This window comes from Astatotilapia calliptera, chromosome 15 (genome assembly GCF_964374335.1).
Source record: "Astatotilapia calliptera chromosome 15, fAstCal68.1, whole genome shotgun sequence".
Classification (NCBI taxonomy): Eukaryota; Metazoa; Chordata; class Actinopteri; order Cichliformes; family Cichlidae; genus Astatotilapia; species Astatotilapia calliptera.
In genome coordinates, this window is record NC_137436.1 from 2,065,563 (window position 1) to 2,082,716 (window position 17,154).

General features: G+C 41.9%; 1 protein-coding gene and 1 long non-coding RNA gene across 2 annotated transcripts; both read right to left on the bottom strand.

The window, feature by feature from the left end:
- Nucleotides 1–273: 273 nt before the first annotated feature.
- Nucleotides 274–2,677, bottom strand: LOC113006948 (NF-kappa-B inhibitor alpha-like). The gene is made up of 6 exons (XM_026143213.2): nucleotides 2,341–2,677; nucleotides 1,670–1,775; nucleotides 1,367–1,574; nucleotides 1,164–1,252; nucleotides 800–1,060; nucleotides 274–703 (listed from the first exon to the last, which is right to left on the bottom strand). Exons 1-6 carry the CDS (start codon nucleotides 2,562–2,564, stop codon nucleotides 674–676), a joined length of 918 nt encoding a protein of 305 aa, XP_025998998.1. The 5' UTR covers nucleotides 2,565–2,677; the 3' UTR covers nucleotides 274–673.
- A 9,481-nt stretch (nucleotides 2,678–12,158) lies between these two features.
- Nucleotides 12,159–12,824, bottom strand: LOC145420516 (uncharacterized). The gene is made up of 2 exons (XR_013901838.1): nucleotides 12,684–12,824; nucleotides 12,159–12,476 (listed from the first exon to the last, which is right to left on the bottom strand). It is a non-coding gene; the product is annotated as an uncharacterized LOC145420516 (long non-coding RNA).
- Nucleotides 12,825–17,154: the final 4,330 nt, after the last annotated feature.

Here is a 17,154-nt window from a genome sequence, read left to right on the forward strand (position 1 = left end):
ATGTTCCTCTTATGCCGCCCAGGGACTTTCAGCGCGGTGACTCAGAGACCCTGTGACCTCGCCCAACAAAAGGAAATCCCAGACTGTTCCAAGCGGCTGAGTGTGATCTTTTTGGGGGTTTTTATGTGTGTGTCTCTCTCTTTCACAAGTCTGGTTGGTGACTGTGCTTCATCACTATAAGTGAGAAATGATGCTCGTATTACAGCGTGGAAAGGCCAAGACAAAGTCATCATCGTCATGAGGAAGGAAACGCACAGCAGCCGCTCAAAGCAGTTCATGTTCATAAACTCCTTTTATTTTTCTTTATATAGTGTTTAAAATTCACACACATGTACAAAAATAGTCTCTGTATTTACAAAATATTACACTCGTCTGTTCTGGTATATACACATTATTTTGTACAGTTATTACAGTAACATCAGGACCATACAGAAGTCATGGTCTTGCTTTGGTGTGGGGTCTTTTGGTACGGATCGTTCAGCGATCCCGACCAGACTGGGCGCCACCTTCATACTCATTCGTGATCCCAGGACCAGCACCTCTGGACTTGGACGGTAGAGGGTACGGAGGGTGGAGAGGGAGGGACGTGGGTTGAGCTGTCCCCCCGTTTGGGAGCCGTGGTTTCGACTAACCCAGTAGCAGCTTTACATCACCAGTGGACAGGCTGTTCTTGTTACTTTCCAAACTTTATGTCATCATAGAGCTGTAGAGAAGAAAAAAAATGTTATAGATTCACGCCTTAAAGTGTTTTGACTCCATCGGATCTCAGTGTGATATTCAAAGCTGAGCAGATACTGACCTCGTCTTCTGACAGGTCCAGATCCTCCATGTCGCTGTCGTCCGATTCGCTTTCAGGCAGCTCCCTGAGCTCCTGTGCCGTTCTCTCATACAGCTGGCAGCGGATCTCCTCGTTCTGCCGCCCGTAGGTGAGGTGGTACGGGGCGAAGCCACCGTAGTTCAGGCAGTTGACGTCTGCACCGAGGTCGAGGAGGCGACAGACTAGTGTGGGGTTCTGGAGGTCAACGGCCAGGTGGAGCGCCGTCCGTCCACTGCACTGTTCCTGCAGGAAGCAACAGAAACACGAGGTCAAGTTTCTGCACGTGTGTGAATAAGAATAATAATCATAATATAATCCAAATGGCTTCCGTGTTAGAGACACCTACCTGTGCATTGATGTCTGCACCAAGCCGAACGAGGCTTTCCACCAGAGAAATGTAGCCATTGATGGATGCCAAGTGGAGACAGTTATGTCCTATGGAGAGGGAAGGAAGTAGAGCAAACTCAGTTACACACACTTCAACAGCTGTGTAAGTGAAACATAAGAGTGTGTTTGTTTCTTAGGGCGCTATTTGAACTCGATGCTTACCACTGTAGTTGGGGAAAGACACAATGGAGGTGAGGTGACGTTGGCAGTTCTGGGTGATGACGCCAAAGCAGGCCAGGGAGCCCTTTTTACAGGCGATGTGGAGGGCTGTGTTTCCGCTGTCGTCGGCCAGCAGCGGGTCAGCGCCGGCCTTCAGGAGTCTGTCCACCAAGTGGGCCTGCTCTGTGATCACTGCCAGGTGGAGGGCAGTCTGTGTGGGACACAACAGAAACATATGTTAACCTGACTGCAAAGTGTGCAGGTTTCGGAAGGGATTCGTGGATCTGGCACAGTGCCGCTTATTACCTGTCTCTGGTGGTTCTGCACATTGAGGAACGGGTGATTATGAGACAGTTTAATCATCTGGACGGCATGTTCGGTGGCTTCGTGAATGACGGCCAAATGGAGCAGTCTGTGTGGGGAGGACAGAAAAAGAGAGGGGAGTTAAAATAGAGCCCTTCAAAGAAAAATTACGCACAGAGGAAGTGGTTCCAGTCAAATATGAGAGAACAAAGCCTGAGCAGTGGAGCGTTTCGCAAGAATGGAGTTTTGTCGGGTTATTTCCACCAGTTGTGGCTTGACACATCTGATGCTTTATCAGTTACTGGCAGCAGGCCAGGGACTTTCCTGAACGCGCAGAGCGGACTTTAGCACCGCCCAGACTGCACGCTCAGCCAACACACGCACACACACACACGACTATGCACTGCGCTGCCAACACATGCGCACAAAGTATTTTTAAGACCTTTAAAAGATGTTGTTTCCATGCAACTTTTCCGATATTTCTGTGCAGCTTTTCAGATCTTTCATGTGCACCGATCCTGCGCTCTGGTGCAAAAGCCGATTTCAATTTACGCACAAAGCGGAATTTTGCAAATGCGCAATTAAAGTTCGACTAATCGACGCACACACACATATACATGTTCATACTAAATAAATACATTGATTTTTTTTAAAAACAATAATAATCCACTTACGTGTCACCGTCTTCGGTCACCACAGTTCTCCAAGGCTCGTATTCCTGCGAGTGATCCTCGCTCGGCAATCTTAGCTCCTCGAAGTCGTTCGCCAGTTCGTCTTCCTTAAGCGAATCCACACCGCTGTCAAAACGGTCCTCTTGGCAAGGCAGCATTTTCCCGTGTTTGGGCTCCATGTTGTCCAAGTTATAATCCATTTGGTTGTGGTTAGAAACTCTGTACATGCTGGCTTTCCTTTCTCCTATAAGCAAAAGCTCCGTCTGTTTCAGAGGGCGAGAGCAAAGTTGTGCTACTGAGGGAGGGCGCGCTGGGTTTTGTGTGCGCGTCTGCCGGGGCGGCGCCTAAGTGGGGATTTCCAATTGACTTATCTTAGCAAGGGAAATCACATCGGGCCTGTGCTTTTGTGAGAAAAATCCCCCCCAAAAGACTCAGACTGAAAACTTGTAGTTTCCTATTAGACACCTTTTTTCACCTGTGATGTAGGTTAGGGGACATAGATTTAATTTCAGTGAATGAGACATGATTGGCATGAATGATAGGGAGACAGCCCCTGACTGGCTCTTGAAGAATTCCCTACTGCACTGGGGAAATTATCTGTTTCAAGTGGCTAACCAAAGTAGCACTGCATACTTTCCTTCCTATGCTTTCAACCAAATCTAAATACTTTTTTAAATAGACAGACATCCAAATTTCCTGTGTTTCAAAAAATACGCATATCACGGGCTCTTCGCAGTTAACCTCAGCGTGAAGCCTATAAATATTCTGTGGTTGTAATTCTCAGTAACAGACAAACCTAATATTGGTGCAAAGTACAAAGAGCCAAATCAATATCACGTGCAGCCTGCTATACGTTCAAATGTACAGCTCAAATATTTATTATTATTACTATTATATTATTAAAGATTTAGGACTTTGGCACGAAATACAAAGACTGTATTAAAAGCTGGACCTTTTTATATATGGTCTTCCATACATTGAATCCATACCTAGACACCTGTCATTTAGTCCCGAGTTGCACGCTCAAAAAATACCAACGTTTCACTGTCCAAAACTAAAACATAAAAATATTAAAGGTTGGATTCGTTTCAGTTACAGTTGTCACGAAGGCAGAAAATAACTGCAGAACTCAAAACTATATTTTATTTACTTGTTTATGTGTCCTGTAAACACGTAAAGTTGAGCACTTTAACATTAGAGTCTATGGAGACTTGGAGCTCGCCTGATGGATATAATCAAACAAAATGATAAGCACCTTAATGTTTCTCTTCCATAATCAAAATAGCACAGTTATGATCACACATCACATTTAGAGACGTGAAAAATCTTCTCATGTTGTTTAACTGGGACAGATTTCGGTTTACGCTACAAAGTGAAGTTATGCAGACAGAGATTCTGGGGGGAAGATTCTAAAGTTTCCTCATGGAGACTCCCTTATGAAAGCAACACTGCATGTTCCACAATAGGATGTTCTGGACTTGCCCATTCAGCATTGCACATGCCTGACACCATGAGCTCCTGGAAAACACTGTGTTAACTCATGCAGAAAACTCTGCTGAGATTTTTGGGAGGAATTTTAGGAAGTTTTCTTGGTTTGATCTTGCTTGGGATCTTTTTTTTTTAAAGGAAATTCCTTTCTGTTACACAACAAGGTAGAAAGGTGTGTGACAGAGCTACCTGTATGTGCTCTCCTGACATTTCACATGAAAAAAATCCCAGGATCACTTCTGTTTGCATTGTAAAAGGTAGGCTTGGTGAAAACATAGCAACAGTATCCAAGCGCAGCGAAGCTTTCACGCCTCTGTGGGGCGATTCTCAGTAGAGATTGCAAAGAAAGCACACACACCCGGAGGAGGGTCTGTGATGTCACTATCTAGAAGCCTGCTGTATCCCTGTGTGTGTGAGAGTGCGTCACATCAGAAAAACGTCACCGCTGCAAGCATGCACGGCTTTTTCTGTGTCCTTTAGAAATTCCAGACATACTTTAACCGCTGCCAAGTATCAGAATGAGGAATCTGTGGACAAACTGTTCTTGCAGACCTCTATGTTTTCTTCCTGTTGCCGTGATTGTGTGCTTTTGTGTATATATGGTCACACATTCACCGTGTGTGAGAAATGCCGGGACTTCCACTTTACGTTTATGAAAGCTGCCTTTTTTTTTTTTTGGTGAAGCTATGCAAGCGCTCTCGTCTCCACGGGCCCTGTGTTTACCGCTGGTTCCCATGGACACCAACCACTGACGCTGTACATTGCCCTCTGTCTGCGTGTGGGTAAATTACCACTTATCTGAGTCAGTAAAATGCCTCAAGGGGCTTCACACCTCGAAAGTCATGAAACTTTCCCACTTTCGTAACTGACCAACTCCAACCTCACCGGTGCCGGTTTATTAAGTCCAAGCTGAAACCGATGTGGTCTTACATAACAGCTCTGCAATAAATACTGCAGCCATGGAGGTGATAATGGTTTTTTTTGCTTCCATCAAAAACTGCTAAATGCAACAAAAAACATCCAGGGTATGGCCACAAAGGGAACAAAAAAAAGCACACAGTGTGTTTTGAATTTTCTGAACTTGTTTTACAGTAATACCAAAAGTCTGGTATACAGATGACGTGCATGGCTACTTTTTTTTCCAGTAAAAAGATGACAATGAGGAAGTTTTGGTGTGCAGTGCATGTTTTATGTAAAAATCCTGGAGTTGCAGGACTATATTTAGAAGCCGAAACAAGGCAAATTCTGGAAAGTATCTATTTTTGTGGCTTTAGCTTTCAATTTGGGGAAATGCACGCATTTCCTTTCCCACTGATTAATGAAAAGCATCGAGTTCTCTGTACACAAAGTGTGAGTCTGAAGCCAGTCGATGGCCAACTCGTCTGGAGCAGGGTTACAGTTGGCCTGCATTCAAAGACACACCTCTCTGCACCTTTCAGACACGAGAGCTATTATGCATAATCTGTACGCAAACCTGTTCAAGATCAGCCCTGATTCCTTCATTAGCATAAAGACACACCCTTATATTTGTTAGAATGGTTTCAGGGCATTTCAGCCTGTTGCCAGGGTGTGTTTGCAGCCTCAGTTTTCCTTTCTATTTTTTTTGTCTCGCTGTTGTTTTGCCTCACGCCCTGGAGGACGGGGCTGTGGCCCCCCCACACCCTCTAGCAGATCATTACATGAAGGAACCTTTTAAAAAAACAAGCGCGTCCATGCTCACAGGTGTACACACGGGTGATCACACCCACAAACTACACCCTTTTTGGCTCCTACCTCAAAGCACACTGTGTTCTGTTGATCTTATGTGCTGCACAATAATGTTTAACATTTAGTATTTACTGTCATATTCCCATATATCATTGTGATGTTGTTTATTCTATTACTCTTGTTCTCTTCTGCTTGCTTTCTTTTTTCTTTCTCAGCAGGTGATCCAGGTGATTGATATATGCATTTTTTTTCTCTGCCCGTTCTGTTGGTTTTTGTCTTTTGCCCTTCTCCCCCGTCCCTCTTCTCAGCTGTTTCTCTTTCCCTCTTTCTTTCTCCCCTTCTTTCCCCCAGTCAAGTCTGTCCTGTATTCAGTAAGTGAAAATAAAATAAACAATAAAAGGTGAATCAAATGGACCATTACGGCAAGGCTGGGATGGTCAGTTTGGTAAAGTAAATCCGTTGGGCATCTTTCTTTGCCTTTAGACAACAATTCTGATGCAAAAGAGCCAAACGGGACAGGCCAAAGAAAAAAAAAAAAAAAATCCTGGAGTTGCAGGACTATATTTAGAAGCCGAAACAAGGCAAATTCTGGAAAGTATCTATTTTTGTGGCTTTAGCTTTCAATTTGGGGAAATGCACGCATTTCCTTTCCCACTGATTAATGAAAAGCATCGAGTTCTCTGTACACAAAGTGTGAGTCTGAAGCCAGTCGATGGCCAACTCGTCTGGAGCAGGGTTACAGTTGGCCTGCATTCAAAGACACACCTCTCTGCACCTTTCAGACACGAGAGCTATTATGCATAATCTGTACGCAAACCTGTTCAAGATCAGCCCTGATTCCTTCATTAGCATAAAGACACACCCTTATATTTGTTAGAATGGTTTCAGGGCATTTCAGCCTGTTGCCAGGGTGTGTTTGCAGCCTCAGTTTTCCTTTCTATTTTTTTTTGTCTCGCTGTTGTTTTGCCCGTATTTCTGGTTGCAAAGCATTATTCACATCACCTGCACTGTGTGACTACTTTCATTTAAAAATTTTACTAACTTGAAGACATTCTTTGTAGGCAAATGGAGTCTGGAGGTCGGTGGATTAGCCTCTGACTCCCGACAGTGTTAGTTACCATTTCAGTCTGTTCTTGTTTTTAATTTTTTTGGGCAATTCAATTTCTTTTAAGTTGGAAATACCAATTTACCAGTCCTACCACTTATCAGTTTCTCATTCCATAATTAGCCTGCATACAGTATATTCTTTCACTTGGACCAGATATTATAGACGAGATAAAACATGATGCTCCAGCCACCAGATGGCGATAGCTGTGGCTGCAAAACCCTTCTGATCCTATAGAAATCGATGGGGAAACAGCTCTCCGTCCTGACGTCTGTAAACACTTAAATGATGCATTAAAGGTCTCAGTTCCTCATTTTGGGTCATACTGAACAAAAAATTAAGTGTGTTTTGTAAATCTACCATGCATCAAAAAATGGAGGATAATTCGGGGGGGGGGGGGTGCCCATTAGCCAGTGAGCGTGCAGCTTCACAGTAAGACCCACCACTCTTTACAACACGCAGTTTTTCATTTCAAGGCTGCAGAAACTAAGGAATGATGTCACCTTCCATCTTTTATTATATATTATTTTTATTTTTATTATTCGCATTTAGCTGATGCCACGTTAGTCTAAGGCAGTGGCTCTGTTGGAGAGAGTGGTGACTTTTTATGACTAAAATGTCATAAAAAGCATATTGATCATTTTCCCATCCATTTAGCGGGTTAGTTTATCCCCAGTATATCTTTGTTGCTTTCTTCTGACCACTGCTCATGCTCGGGCTTCATCTGGGTCCGAAGCTTCTCCAGGACTCAGGTCAGACTGACCACTTTGTCTTTTCCAATATTTATCTATTGCTATTATGCGCTGCGTCTCACAGCATGACTATTATGTAATTTCGTCTTCTTCTGTTTTACTGGAAGTTGGCGACCCGTTTAATTAGAGCAGGTAGTTGTACTGCTCTCTAATGGAAGAGAATGTAATTGTTCAGCCCGTTACTCACGCTGGTGGCTTAGAGTACTAATCAGGTGGAACCAGATAATCTTCCACGGCACACCTGATCGTTTCTCACGGTACACCTGTGTGCCGCGGCACAGTGGTTGGGAAACACTGCTCTAAGGAGCTCATAGAGGAGGTGTCACATTAGTTTTTGAAGCCAGAAGTTATCGTTTATTTGGATAGCACAGTAGAGTGCCCTGGTTGGGGTTTGAACCAGGAACTTTCTTGCTGTGAGCTAGCATTGCTGACCACTGTGCAGTGGTACAAAAATAAGATAAATGCTCTCTTTAGCCTAAATACAAGGATGTGCCAGTGGCAAGCCCCAAAATGAAAGTAAACAAGAAACAAAAAAACCATACATGCATCTAGCCTCATTTATTTATTATTTTATTTTTCCATGTTTCCAGCTGATTTCTCAGCCATTTCTGACTGAGTGTCAGTTCAGGGAGTCAGCGTTCAACATCACAACTAAGAGTGTAACTGTTCAAAGGTGGATGTTTCCAGATTATTTATAGTTTGTAACCTGAAGGCTACATGTTTCCTCCTGCCTGCTACCTTAAGGCTTCTAATCTTACTTGTGGCAGGAAATGAGATGTTTTTTTTCTCTCCCCAAATGTGTCAGAGTGCAAGTCTCTGAAGTGCAAGATAAAGGTAAACTGAATATAAGATAAGCAGAAAGGTTTTTTGTTTTTTTTTACGTCGCTTGCATTAGTTGGTTGTATTCAGTTTAGCGTCTAAAAATAGCCTCAGCTTCCCAGATGTGGACCTGTCATTCATGACGACTTCCCTCCTGTTTCAGGAGGGAGCTATTACTTCATTTTTACAGTAATCACTCAGTGGACAACCTAAACAAGATCCTTTTTTGTGTGGGCATACTGACACAGCAGTTCTACACCCAAAGTTGACACAAACTACACCCACCTTATGTTTTCATAATGTGTGGCTTGATGTAAAAAAGGAGTATTTTACTATGACAAGTTCACACATTGCTGTTTTCCATGGGTGATATTTGATAATGGGTAGGTAGGGTTCAATGATATGAGTCAGGATGTTTCTCTGTCAAAGGGACTTCACCGCACTGATGCAACATAATTAGTTGTTAGTGCATAACCGTGTAGATAACGTATCAGATATTATATATAATGCGCTTTAATAAAATCATTAGGATTAGATTAGTTAATGTGAGTGACGTTTGTACTTTTCCAGTGATCTCACTGCGTCTGCATGGCCGAGGAAATGCACTGACCCTGTGTGTTTCCCATAACAAATTGAGAAATGGTTCAAACAGGTTTCCATACCTGTTTCAGTGGTGTGTGCGGTCATAAGATTTTGCGTTTCCTTCTCTTTCTTCTGCTATAACTTCTGAAAAAGTTGACAGAAGACATCTGAGACTCAGTGTATTGACTGAAACTTTCAAAGTGAGGTGAAAATCTATGAGATCCTCCCCTTTCTTGACTTAGTTTCGTGCTGAATGCGCAAATGCATATTTACTTCAGGGAAGTGTAGGCGTTATTCGGAGAAGGGGTAATACCTTTGTAACCCTTCCCAGGCATTCCCACGGTGTTATATGTACATGCATATTGTAGCTGTAGGCTATATATATATATACAGAGCAGGAATAAGGATCCATTAGATATCCTTTCCTCCTGCCCCACTGCCCTACTGCCACAGGCATCTCTCACAGTCAAACTACCAGGTTAAAAACACTTAGCGCAGCACGCAAACACATGAGAGGCTCTAACATCAGCTCTATGACAATATGACAGTTGGGGACAATTTTCTGTCCATTTCAGGACTTTTTTTGTTTTGTTTGTTTTTTTGGTCTTTTAAATGTTTGAGTTTCAGAGATTTATTGAAATTGTTCGGCATGTTGGGAGAATCTCATGCTTGTATGTATGTAGGCTACAGCCAGTAGTTCATTAGCTTATTGTAGTCTAAGAAACAGGAGCAGGGGAAACAGCTAGCCTGGCCAAATTGTACACAAAGTGTACAAACAGCAACTAGTACTTTTGCTGTTGTCATAGTCACAAGGTTGCCAGGCAAATTAGTGGGGTTTCCAGGAAGTCTTTGTTGTCAGCTGAGGAAAAGTTCCAGCATGTGACTCCCAGTAAATAAAAAAGGGGAAAAAAGAAAATAAAAAGAACTTCTCTGCATTAATCAAGCCACACCAGAAATTAATTTAAAGGTGCTTGTAGATCTGTTTTAACCATTCAGCTAAGCTAGCTGTTTCGTCATATTTACAATCGAAGCTATGCTAAGCTACGTTTATTACTGCTGGAAAGGAATCAGAGGTCACAGATGAAGTGGGACAATGGTCTTCTATTCAATGAGTCATCATTTTAATCCCTCCTGGCTATTAAAAACAGTGTAAGTTTAGCATAAGTCGCTTCCACGTTAGCGTAAGCGATGTCTGTCTGTGCTCTTAATGCATAATTAAAATCACTTCCTGCAGTCTGGTTTGTTACAAATGTTGGAACTGTATTGGCGATGTGGGATACATACTAAAAGTTTCTATAAATATGCTTATCTTGCGCTAAAGGTAACTGGCATGTATGTAACGTTAAAAATTAATGTGCCTATTCTTCAAAGTTTCACTCGAAATGGGAGCTGCTACCAGTCGTTTGAACAAAGGTTTAGGTTCCCCTTCACCACCTCGACATGTTGCAAAACAGCTTCTTACCTGGGAAACATTAGTCCTTCTTCTTCATTCTTGGCAATTCATTCACTGGAATGACTTCAATTGAAATGAAAACATGAATTGAAATTCAAGGTTTTACATACTGGGACATTTAAAAAAAACCAAACAAATAAAAGGTCCACATTTTACAGCAATAACTTAAAGCAATTTGCTTTCTCATTATGACTTTATCAGTCTCTCACATCATTATAGAGGAATTGTTATCTGGGCGTATTTTTGATTCTTTTCTTTTTCAGCCATTCTGTTGTAGATTTGTTGCTATGCTTGGGTTTGTTGTCCTGTTGCATGATTCAGTTTGAGCCAAGCTTTAGCTGTCAGACAGATGCCTTCACAGAGGAGGTCATGGTTGACTTAATGACTGCAAGGTTGGGTCTGCAAAACAAGCCCGAATCCTTCCCCTCCACCACTGTGCTTGACAGTTGTTATGAGCTTCTTGTGCTGATGTGCTGTGTTTGCTTTTGACCGAGTGTGTTGCTGCATTTGGTCCAAACATTTCCGCTTTGGTTTTGTCTGTTCCAGGAGTCTTTTGCTTTGTCCAGATGCAACTTTGCATATCTACGCTGCCATGTTCCTTTTTTTGAGGCCCGAGGCGCGCTCCCAGCAACCCTTCCTAACAACCTGTATTTGTTCAGTCTTTATCTTATTGTACTGTCACGAACTTTGACATTTAACATGCTAACTGAAGCTCATAGAGTCTGAGACGTACTTCTTGTTGTTGTTTTTTTTACCTTGGGTTGGATTTGCTGCGACATCCACTCCTTTGAAAATGGGCAACTCTCTTGAATATTTTCCACTCATGATAATCCCACATAGTTTGTAAATGGCCTTATAACTCTACCTACATTGATGGGCAGCAATAACTGCACGTTTGTCCTCTGTACTATGTTAGCACACACCTGAATGCTCCACACCAGCAAAGTACCAAAACCTCTGCTTTATAAAGGTGCTCCCGTTTACTGATGATCACTTTATCATGTGCATTTGATTAGCAGAGCCTGGCTCTAACTTACCCTCTTAATTGTCACAGAAGATGTAAGGGTGTACTTTTCACACACTACTCCTACATTCAATAGCTCAATAGGTCACTTAAATAATTTTAGAACCTGCTAAGGCCAGAATAGAATAGAATAGAATAGAATAGGCATCATTTTATCTGTACAATGAAATTATGGGTGCTCCACACCAGCTGTGCCAGAATAAAATATAAATAATGGACGGCAGGAGCAAAAAGCAAACAAGAGAAATATATACGAACGTGATGGATAACCATGCATATTTGTGTGAGTGTATAGTGTTTGTTAACAGTCCGAATGGCCCAGAGGAAGAAGCTGTTTGAGAGTCTGGAGGGGTGGAACCTGATTGACCTGAGGCGCTGACCAGAGGGCAGCAGGTCAAACAGGTGGTGGGCGGGGTGCAAGGGTCACCTGTGATGGCCTGGCTTTCCTGAGACAGGAGGAGCTGGCGATTGTCTCCAGGCATGGCAGAGGACACGGAGGAAGTGCAGCCGCTGCTGGGCCTTGGATGAATTATTTTGTGTACTAATACATAAAAACCTAGTGTACTTTCACACAACATGTAGAATCCTAGTCTACTGGTTATGCCAACATGCAGTTCAGCTTAAGACAGCTGTGGGGCTGTTGGAGCTCTGCCTTTACACGTGTAGTGAGTGAAACAGGCTAACGGCAGTTAACATTGTAATAAAAATTTCAAAGTGTTAAGCAGAGGAGGAATGCTAATGGAGGGGATTTACACCATTTCAAAGCTTCCCACAGCACAATGAGCCCAAGAACTCAAACTGTCTTTAGAGTGAGACGATTAGCTCCAGTGGTTCAAAGGAGACAGAAGAGAAAACGCTTCAAGTGAAGAATAGATCATAATTACAACTACAGGTGATTTCAGCCACATTTTAATGATGTCAGAAAATAGGCAGGGCAGTGACCTGTGCACACAAGTATGATCTGAGCTCATGTATTTACTTTGCTTTACACATTATTATCACAGTGCTGACAGCCATGTGACTGGACATGCAAAGCAGTTAAAGCAGGTGACAGTGAGCTTCTTCCAGCAAAGCTTTAAGTAATACAGTTGGAAGGAAATTAGGAAACATGCAGCCCGACCACAAACTGTGATTCTCTGTTTAGTTTTCTTTCTCTTCTCTCGAGTTTCTCGTTGATTGTCTGTTGTGCCAACCCAGCATTGTATAAGACTATGAGAAACAAAAAAAAACATTACAAGTGTTCTGAAATAAACCACAAAGACAGCTCAGACTTTCTGCCTGAGTACTATACTGCGCTAAATACAAATTAAACAAGCCAAGTTTCCTGACACACTTAGAGCCGTGTGAAGCGCTACGCACTACGGAAATAGTGAGTCTACAAGATAAGCCACGAATCAACTGAGCAAAATCTTTTACCGTCTAACACTCTCCCGTATATTTCTGCATCTGCCGAACATCAGGCAGGCCTCCTGTCAGCTTTGGTGTCGTGCACTAGCTCGTGCTGCTAGAATGACCCGTACTGTTAAAGGAGTTCAGAGAATCAGCAGTCGCTGGTAAGACGACTGGAACATTCTGTGTGTTTTTGGAGAGAGGAAAAACAAATGCAGCCAGCAGACACATAATGGATTCATTACTGCGTGTCAGACCACCCGAAAAGCCACAGCGTATTTTTGGCCTCCACCTAAAAAGTACCTTTGTGATCTGCTACAGCCTCCCCCTTCAGTCTAGCTGCAGTAACGCAGTAACAGGAGACGCAGTTAGAAAGCATGGAATGGATCAGATTGCATCCGAGATGTGGAAATCATGAACAACTGGCTTAAAAAATAAAGGAGAAACTAAGATGATTTATAAAGGATAAACTCAAGAGATAAGGGGGGAAAGGAAGGGGGGAAATCTTGTTTATCTACAGTTATTTAAATGTTTTGATTAATCATTTATTATCACTATGAAAGCAACTATAGCACCAAGACCAATATGGCAATGTGGCCAGTAGAGGATGCTGTGGATGTGGATAAGGACTGGAAGTTCCAAAGAAAGACTTAATAGACACAGAGGGCCAGGAACAACTGAAATCACAGCTGCTTATAGATTATGAACACAAATGCACTGATTCAAGACGAGGCCCAGATTAAATTAGAAAAATCTTTGCTTACTTTTCTTTCTTCTTTTTTCCACAGATAAAGAGTGAACTGAGCCAAAGGGATCAACACTCTCTTAATGTGCTTATTGTACTGTTACATGGGCAGCAGCCTGTCTCTGGGGCTTTACCCTCTACAGGTCGTATCAGAGGGTTCTTATTGTGCTCTTGACATTTATACCTCGTGGAGGCCAGGCTTGAGTTTCTGGGCCTGAATGTGACGGTACAAAAATTACCTTTAAAAAAATGCAGCAGTATGTATTATTTGACATTATTAGTAGATCTGCATGTGCAGCCACCACACAGAGAATAAAAGCTCATTAAATGACTTTAATGTAACTTTAAAAGAACATTAAAAATTAAAAGGTTTTTCTTGTCTGTTTCCTGATAGTGCAGAAATGTTACAAATGTCTACATGGGGAACTTAACACACCTCTTTAGCCCCCTAAAAATAGCCATGTGCCGTCACCTTGAGGCCTAATAGTCAGCTGATTGTGAAAACAACCGGTTTAATTCCCTGAAAGCTCACCCACTGCCTTCCTTCTTATCCCCCCCGAGCATATGATACACTGGGTCAACCTTTATGAAAGGAAAGCCAATAATGCCATCCCACAATGGGACACACTATCCACTTGTTTACAATGCAAAAATGGATGTGAGACATTGTTATTCAGGTGACCCTCTTTATTCATGATGGCTAAACATAAAAATGCGGTGTGAGTGCAGTCGGATCGTGTGTTACCGAGTCCTCTCTGAGATCTCATCCTTCGCCACTGTGGACAAAAAAAATCTGAGGAAAGACACAGAATGTAATTTTTAGCTCAACCGGCCTAAAGACAGACGAGCCCACGCCGTGACACATCCGTCATCCCACCGGTTCATCTGTAGTTCACAAAAATTGCTACTCCTACAAACACAACGAGCACCTAATGGGGTTTTTTACTCCTAACGTACAGAACAAGATGCAATAGTTAGCACGGTTGCCTCACAAAAAGAAGGTCCTGGGTTCAAATCCCCCATATGGCCGGGGCCTTTCTCTCTGGAGTTGTTCTTCCTGTGTCTGCGTTGGTTCTCCACCTTCACACAGGCCAAAGACATGCAGTTAGTGGGGTTGATTTAATTGGTGATTCTAAATCATAGGTTGACTGTAACGGTTGTCTCTCTGTGTTAGCCCTGCGGCAGAGTGGCGACCTGTCTAGGGTGTAGTCTGCCTCCCAACATATGGCAGCTGAATAAGAGCCAACAACAGAATGTATGTATGGAAAATGATAAAGAAGGAAAGTCATCAAATGCCAAATACTGATCATGGAGGGAGTGGTCCAGCGCAGCGACATGCCGTTCACATATTTCCATGTATTTTATGGTTACTACTGATAATACTCTTGAACTTTGATTAATTCGGTGAATTAGATTGAACTGTTCAGGGTATGAGCTTACTGGATTTCTTTGTATCCTAATTCTCATTGGTTTGTGCAACACAGCCAAACAAGTATCACCGTCGTTCTTTTTTTTTTTTTTTTTTTTTGGCCTGTCCCGTTTGGCTCTTTTGCCATCAGAATTGTTGTCTAAAGGCAAAGAAAGATGCCCAACGGATTTACTTTACCAAACTGACCATCCCAGCCTTGCCGTAATGGTCCATTTGATTCACCTTTTATTGTTTATTTTATTTTCACTTACTGAATACGGGACAGACTTGACTGGGGGAAAGAAGGGGAGAAAGAAAGAGGGAAAGAGAAACAGCTGAGAAGAGGGACGGGGGAGAAGGGCAAAAGACAAATCACCGTCTTTCTGTGGAGTTGTTACACCTCTGCTTTTGACTGTACTCTCAGGTAAAATCCTGCCTAATCCTGAGACTTTTGTTAAAGGGTTAAGAAATTCACAATCCCTGTCTTGGGTAAAGCTTTGCTGTTTCATATTTTTGTACCATTTGTGCAGCCAACAGCAAGCATATTAAGTTTATTTGTCTATTGTGTAATGCAATCAGCTATTCGTAGTTAAATTGTGTACTATTTTATTTGTTTGAGTTTATCATTATTCTTAATTGTTTCTCTTTCACTTGAGTGATTTCAAGAACAGAGGAGCTTTGGAGAACCACCGTCAAAGGCCTCTATCGCCCTCGTGTGGTTGAAAGGTGAAGATTGTGGGCTCTGAGTGGATAATGTGTACAGCACTATACTAAGTCGAATATTGTACATTTCATGAAAGCAAATGTTTAAAAAACGTAAACTACCTCATTACAGGACACCAAAATCCATTTTATCAGACATCAAAAAGCTGCGTTTACATTTCCAACAAATGGATCACTGTATAGTCAAAGAGAGCTGTGCACAGATCTCTCCTGGCAACAAGTAAATTAATAACCGAAGGAGCTCAAAATAAAGACAAGACTATCACAAGTGAGGGATCATTAAACTACGTTAAAAAGCAACTTCTTGTCAGGTAATCACATTTTCTGGCTTAGTTTCTGTCTTCTAAAGGTTGCAATTTCATGGTGCTTATTCTGTAAATACCTAAGTTTAATATCTGTATGAAAGCCTGTATGGGGTTTGTCTCTTATCCCTGCATATGCAAATATTAAACAGTGAAATTGAACACCATTCGGCATGTACTGATTTTATTTTACCGAAGTGCTGCAATCTTCTCCAGTGAAAGAAAATGCACTACTTTCATTCTTCCGACTGTCCATCACCGCACAACACAACATCACGACTGCAGCCTCCTCTCGCTCCTCAAGTCATCCATCACTGCCACCCAGGTGAGTGAGAATAGAGTCAAGCGTCGAGCCGTGACAGCTTGAACCCCGAGGTGCTTGAATCATCTGCCACTCAGCTTGCAGAGGCTCTCTAACACCTCTGCAATGTGTTCCTGCAGCTGCACCGGGTGCTTGGAACCTGTCTGGTTCCAGAGCCAAATAAAGGGTCCAGACCTGCAGGACTAACACGCTGTCATTCATGAGTCAGCTCTGATGAGACTTTCTCTGTGCTTCCAGTCTCCATGTTCATTAGAGCTCCACACCTGCAGCTCTCATATTCCCTGCAGATGTGAGTTACTTTAAACTCCTGTGAAAACACTTCACAGAGCCATAACTCAGGTGGTATTTACTATTTAAGTGCAAGTAACAACACAAAGAAACATGAATAGTATCCATTTCTGTTGAGATGGGTTTTTTACAGCTTTAAGGTGGAAATAACAGCCTTAAAGGTTAATCGTGATCTAACCAAAATGTCATCTTGCCTTTTGAGTGAGTTCAAGTTATTGAATATATTATATTACATGCTTTTTATATTATATAATAATAATAATAATAATAATAATAATAATAATAATAATAATAATAATAATAATAATACATTTATTTGAGGGCGCCTTTCAGAAACCCAAGGTCACCTTACAAAAAAGACACAATTAATAAAAGGAACAATAGTCATAAAATACATAAAATAAGTTAAAATTACAAAACAGAGCGTGACAACAGATAAAATCAGCATTAACAACACTTCCCACAATACTTTTCCAACAGCTCATAGTATTTAGTATTTTAGTATTTATTTATTTATTGTCATTGTCAAGAACAATGAAATTGCGTTTGGGGCTTCCATACAACCCAAAAAAAAAAAAAATAAATAAATAAAGCTCGTAGGATGTTTGAGAAGTTTCTTTTAGATGATTTGCATTATGAAGTAAAGAAAAGGGGCAACACAATAACCATTTGGAGGAACTTATAAACCCCTACAGTTGACTTACACACTG

Bases quoted from the DNA above. Each gene is read 5' to 3' on its own strand.
- LOC113006948 (XM_026143213.2), bottom strand. From the start codon at position 2,564: ATGTACAGAGTTTCTAACCACAACCAAATGGATTATAACTTGGACAAC. The intron at 1,776-2,340 runs GTAAGTGGATTA...CTCCCCACACAG, and splicing joins GTGACCGAAGACGGTGACAC to ACTGCTCCATTTGGCCGTCA. The intron at 1,061-1,163 runs GTAGGTGTCTCT...TGCTTCCTGCAG, and splicing joins GTGCAGACATCAATGCACAG to GAACAGTGCAGTGGACGGAC.